The sequence below is a fragment of the Oncorhynchus tshawytscha genome, linkage group LG21, assembly GCF_018296145.1.
Source record: "Oncorhynchus tshawytscha isolate Ot180627B linkage group LG21, Otsh_v2.0, whole genome shotgun sequence".
In the NCBI taxonomy this organism is placed as follows: domain Eukaryota; kingdom Metazoa; phylum Chordata; class Actinopteri; order Salmoniformes; family Salmonidae; genus Oncorhynchus; species Oncorhynchus tshawytscha.
This window is the reverse complement of record NC_056449.1, coordinates 6,615,692-6,622,276: the sequence shown is the minus strand read 5'-3', so window position 1 is coordinate 6,622,276 and position 6,585 is coordinate 6,615,692. Positions and strand designations below refer to the sequence as shown.

The following is a 6,585-nucleotide window of genomic DNA, read 5'->3' as shown; positions in this document are numbered from 1 at the left end:
AGTCAGAGGACATACACATATCACATCCAGTCAGGACATACACATATCACATCCAGTCAGAGGACATACACATATCACATCCAGTCACAGGACATACACATATCACATCCAGTCACAGGACATACACATATCACATCCAGTCACAGGACATACACATATCACATCCAGTCACAGGACATACACATATCACATCCAGTCAGAGGACATACACATATCACATCCAGTCAGAGGACATACACATATCACATCCAGTCAGAGGACATACACATATCACATCCAGTCACAGGACATACACATATCACATCCAGTCACAGGACATACACATATCACATCCAGTCACAGGACATACACATATCACATCCAGTCACAGGACATACACATATCACATCCAGTCACAGGACATACACATATCACATCCAGTCACAGGACATACACATATCACATCCAGTCACAGGACATACACATATCACATCCAGTCACAGGACATACACATCCATCACATCCAGTCACAGGACATACACATATCACATCCAGTCACAGGACATACACATATCACATCCAGTCACAGGACATATCACATCCATATCACATCCAGTCACAGGATCCAGTCACAGGACATACACATATCACATCCAGTCACAGGACATACACATATCACATCCAGTCACAGGACATACACATATCACATCCAGTCACAGGACATACATATCACATCCAGTCACAGGACATACACATATCACATCCAGTCACAGGACATACACATATCACATCCAGTCACAGGACATACACATATCACATCCAGTCACAGGACATACACATATCACATCCAGTCACAGGACATACACATATCACATCCAGTCACAGGACATACACATATCACATCCAGTCACAGGACATACACATATCACATCCAGTCACAGGACATACACATATCACATCCAGTCACAGGACATACACATATCCCATCCAGTCACAGCACACACACCTACACACACTGTAAAACTGTCTTAGTAGTAATCAGCTAAAAGAATGACATCCAGACACACACATTATTCCCAGTCAAACCACAACATTGCCAGTCAGCTCCCTCACCATCGCAGGTCTCCTGGATGTGGACTGTGTCCCCAACCTCCAGAGACAGTTGCTTCACCCCACGGCCAATGAAATTCCATGTTACTAGGGGAGACACAGAGAGATGGCCAATGAATGTCACACCAGTAAGAGAGAAGAAACCGAAACGAAAATAACCATTAGCTTTTGTTTGCAACACTTTAGACCCAACAAAAACAATCAACGTTCCTTGTTCGGGGGAGGGAGGGGGGGCATGTTCGATTTTTGTTTTGCTTGTTGGGGAACAAGCGTGTACGCTGACTGTACAAAACATTAAGAACGCCTGCTCTTCCCCTGACATAGACTGACCAGGCGAATCCAGGTGAAAGCTATGATCCCTTATTGAAGTCACTTGTTAAATCCACTTCAATCTGTGTAGATGAAGGGGAGGAGACAGGTTAAAGAAGGATTTTGAAGCCTTGAGACAACTGAGACATGGATTGTGTATGTATGCCATTCAGAGGGTCAATGGGCAAGAGAAAAGACTTCAGTGCCTTTGAGCGGGGCCTGGTAGTAAATGCCAAGACCTGCAACGCTGCGGAGGTTTTCACGCTCAACAGTTCCCTGTGTGTATGAAGAATGGTCCAACACTCAAAGGACATCCAGCCAACTTGACACAACTGTGGGAAACGTTGGATTCCACACGGAAGCATCCCCGTGGAACACTTTTGAAACTTTGTAGAGTCCATGCCCTGACAAATTGAGGCTGTTCTGAGGGCAAAAGGGAGAGTGCAACTCAATATTAGGAAGATAGTCAGTGGATACGTAAAAAGTGGATTCGAAATTATGCAAGTAATGTTATTTGATAGACTCCAATTCTACCTGCAAATTTCGTAGTTGATCTATCTTACAGTACCTCCCCTCGCCCTCATACCCTCTCCTTCCTTCTCCTGCCCTCCTAGGGGCACCCTGCTGGCAGATGTCTGTCTGCACTGTGACACACAGAGACACAAATATATACTGTATACTGTAACTGACAAACAAATGCTCTCTCTCATACTAACATATCCATACATATCCACACATGTGCAGATAAACACACACACACACACACACACAGCGAGGAAAGTTCCAGAGGTGTTTGTCTGCGTCACACGGTGTGTCCCAGAATCGGTAGTGGGTCCGGGGCCCAGATGCGCGACAGGTGATATCCCGCCCAAACTCTATGTGCCATGGGCTCTCCAACCCTGTTCCTGCAGCTACCCAGTGTTTAGTTTGGGAAACCAAGTGAAATTTGTTCGGGGAACATCGATAGCGGCATGTTTTCGCAAACAAAACACATTTTCACTAAACTGTTGACAGCCCCTCTGCCCCATCGAGATGTGTCACCCAGTTAATTATGCACATTCCCTATTACAAATACAAATTCACTATAATTGTAGGCTAACTGTAAGCCGCCCTTCACAATCAATGAATCAACAGCATCACCTAGGGCTATATGTTCTCTCCCAGACTTGTGGGTAGACATTTTGGAGTGTAGCATAAAGTAACCAGTCCATCCAGTTTGCATAATAATACAGCCCACACTCAAAGGCAATTACTCAAACGTGTTTAATTTGGGAGTATACCGATTACCAATTCTGTACAAAAGGCATTTTTAGTCCGTTTTGTTTTATCTTTATTTTCTGCCGCGGGTAGTAGGCACAAGCTCCAAAACACATATGGGTGTTTTGAATGAATCATCACCTTAGAAAGAAAGCTCTGTCCACTTCGTTGTGTTAGGCTTTGAAGCAACATCCACAAACGAACCTGTTTTACACTCAATATTTAAGGTGTTCCTAATGTTTGGTATACTCAGTGTATATGTGCTCGTTCAGATTACAAAAAGAAAAGAGGATATATGTTTGTACGACTATGTTAAGAATTGTGTGCCTTCTTTAACATGTCCAATAGCGATAGTTATTACCCCCCTCAAAAACCGTTCTTGTCCATCAGTAATAATATGGTTGTACACTGTCTTCCATTGTTCTGGTGTTTTACAGGTCTGTGTACACATGATGCTAGAAATGGAAACCTACTCACGCCCACTGTGCCACTGCTCTATTTGTGACAGCCAGAAACCTCATGTTACTTCCTCCCTTCTACACTTCCTGTGTTTTCAATCGAACACGAAAGAAGATTTATCAATTTTAGAATTCATTTCCTGCAATTCTACACACCTTGCCCTGAGATGTAGAGAAAATGTTGCAGTCTTAAAGCAAGTTTGCTGCAATTCTACACATTTCGCCATTGGGACGGAGACTATAGGGCTGTGGCGGTCATGACATTTTGCCAGCTGGTAATTGGCATGCAAATGCTGCCGGTCTCACGGTAATTGACTGTTAATGAACCTAAACATGTTTAGTATCTCCAGGCTTTCCACACATACACGCTTGCTGGTGCAAGCCTTCGTGGGGGGGGGTTGAATGAATCTATTTAATATAGCCTACACCATCACAATAACTTGAATTATTTATTTGGTTGTGATAGAACTATAAACCTGGGAATGTCTTAGGACAAATGTAAACATATGAACTGCATGGTGTGACTTTATACTGATGGTTTGGAAAACGTGGCCAGGAAGGCAGGCACTCTGACCCGTGTGCTTCCAGCGGAGAGAAAGTCAATTTCATTACTGCTCTGCACTCTTAGAAAAACAGGTGCTCTCTCAAACGTAAAAGGTTTCTTCAGCTATCCCAATAGGAGAACCCTTTTGAAGAACCCCTTTTGGTTCCAGGTAGAACCCTTTTGAGTTCCATGTAGAACCCTTGCCAGAGAGGATTCTTACATGGAACCAAAAAGAGTTCTACCTGGAACCAGAAAGGGTTCTCCTTTGGGGACAGCTGAAGAACCCTTTTGTAATCCTATTTTCTAAGAGTGATCGTGTATACCAAGCAAGTTGTGGTATATCTAATCAATGGAAGATGACAGAATTAAAAGTGAAATGTGAAAGAAAGGCCGCAACGACCAAAAGCTGCTATTTAGGCTATAATCTGAATGGAGTTGTTGTTACGTGTAGGTTAACTGTAGGATGGTGAGAAGCGCAGCAATGCAGTTAGCTAGTTTCTCTCAGTGTGACGCAGTCAAGACAGGTACTATGTAATCGGATGGAGTAATAAATAACTAGCAAGAAGTTAGTCTGGCATGAGTTAACAGCGGTTGCAAAGTCTCTCCCACTGTGCCTGCTCCAGTGCTCTGTCTTACACATACATTCACACACACACACTGCACATACTCCACCTCCCCATAGCCTACAGCTTGTCACTCTGTGCCTCTCTCTCTCCCTCCCTTTTCTCCATAGCTCCAAAGTAGCAAAATTATTGGCTTTTCTGCTGCTTCCCTCACTCGGATCAGACCGGGTCAATAAGGTGACGGGTCTGGTTGTCCTTTAGGTACTTTCGGAATGAGTTAAAACTGTTTATTTATACATATTGGGTCCGGCGCTTTCGCGTGTCCATTTCGGAACAGGACCTGTTACTCCCATCACAATTTGTACTCATCATTCAGATTGTTCAAATTCAATCAGGAAGTGTTTAGAGAGTGATTAGAGGGACAATAGAGTGCTGAGTACCAGGCCATTAGTGAGGGCCTTTAGTAAATTTGGTAGGCTACCCATCAGCTCCATTAATTTACGCAGTTTGGGATGGGATTACCTTGAACAATGGTCACCGGGAATTGGGGGTCATGACTCATGACTGACGGTAAGGTTACCATGGCAGCCCTAGGCGGAGAGAAGATTTAGCAATTTTATAACTCACTTCATGCAATTCTACTCATTTTGCCATGGGGTGGAGAGAAATGTTCGACTAACAAAATCAATGGGTTGCTTCAGTCTGTAATTCGACCATGATTTCTACACGTTTAGACGAACTAACACATTTTTTTTTTTACATTTTAAAACTCATTCGGGTGCTCAATTTACTGTTGAGAGTTAGAATAGTAGAATACGCAAGGTGAAATGAAAAACATTTGGTTGTGCATCAGCAGTTGTCTACTATTCTAACTCTCAACAGTAAGTCGAGACCCCGACTGAGTTCCTAAACAAAAGGGGGGTGCGTGCAGCCCGTGGGGCCCATCACTGTTCTAATGCATTGTAGAACTACTGCAACAAATACAAACCCTGCTCTGAAGATCAATATGTTCATGTTTATGAAAAGTGACAGTGATAGAATCAGTCTTTCTGATTAGGAAACATGTCAGGGTTGAGCCTGGCATGCTATCATGTGTGTCAAGTGATTCCTGACAGTCATGTCACAAAGTCACTGTCTGATGCAGCCACTGAAGCACTCTAAGCACCCATTTTGTTTCTCTGAACATGGAGGTCCATCAGTGATCTCTACCTCATCTCTCTCTATCATGTCTGTGCAGACAGTCAGAATGTTAGAGTCAGTTACCTGAGGTCTGCCCACTTCCTGTCAAGGAGGAAGTGAGGGCGATCGGAGATCACCCTCTGCAAGCTAGCAAGCAAACACACACAAGCACATACACACATACACACTTAAGACTGCACAGGTGCGTGTGGGTTACTCACCTACGCCATATCGCTCCGTTGTGGTCGTCATCCAAGGAGCCATGACTGCCTTTCTTTTCTCTCTCGCCACCTCTCTACCTTACACTCTTTCTCCTTCTTTGGGTGTCTGAGATACGTTCTCCACTCTACCTCTCACTTCTGTGTTTTTTTTGGTCTGTATATGAAAGCAGATAACTCCTCCCCCTCTCCTTCCTTCCTCTTCACTTTCTCTTCTCTTGCTCTCTTCTGTCATGGGATAACCGTCTCAGTAGTTGTTAGAGGCCTGTTCACTAACTGTAGCTCTCTATGTGACCTCACTCTTAGAAAAAAGGGTTCCAAGAAGGTTATTCGGCTGTCCCTACGGGAGAACCCTTTTTGATTCCAGGTAGAACTCTTTTTGCCCGTTATGTAGAGGGTTCTATCTGGAACCAAAAAGGGTTCTTCAAAGGGTTCTCCTATAGGGAACTTTTAGGTTCTAGATAGCCCCTTTTGTGTAGTCCGAACGATGAACTTGTTCTCAATGAGTGTTCAATGGGCAGCGTGAGTGTACTATGTAAGGCAATAGTTTAGTCTAAAGTGGCAAATGATCTTACTAACTTGTTGGCAGCCTATCTGAAATATAAAAAACATCCATAGGCCTACTATGGTTCGATATAAAACACAACAGATACTTGGCAACATGTTTCAGCTCCTGCTTTGGCAGTGCTCCTAAAAAACACAAGCTCCTCCTCTCTCTCCTCTTTCTGCTCCTTTGCGTGTCTGATGGAGTGACCAGACAGAGTGATGCAGCCAGCCCTGCATCTAAAACAGCTTGTGCCAGTCCACTCCCACTGTGGATGTAGCCTAATCTTGGTAAACCATCTGGGAGCTAACGATTCTGTTCCGCTGCACGGATTCAATAGGCAATAGGAGGCTAGATGTAGCTTACTACTGCAACACCAATCTCTCATTATGAGTGATGGGACCGTAAAATTGATGTGCAGCGT

At 43.9% G+C, this 6,585-nt stretch overlaps 1 protein-coding gene across 1 annotated transcript in view; it reads right to left on the bottom strand.

Moving 5' to 3' along the window:
- The window catches only part of LOC112220473 (dedicator of cytokinesis protein 2), a 186,137-nt gene extending 180,354 nt beyond the window's left edge, over positions 1-5,783 (bottom strand). The window contains exons 1-2 of the mRNA XM_042302941.1: positions 5,621-5,783; positions 1,093-1,176 (exon numbers count right to left, since the gene is read on the bottom strand). Of these exons, the coding sequence (XP_042158875.1) occupies positions 1,093-1,176; positions 5,621-5,663 (127 nt within the window). The 5' untranslated portion in view covers positions 5,664-5,783. The remainder of the gene's footprint in view (positions 1-1,092; positions 1,177-5,620) is intronic.
- Between the last annotated feature and the right edge of the window lie 802 nt (positions 5,784-6,585).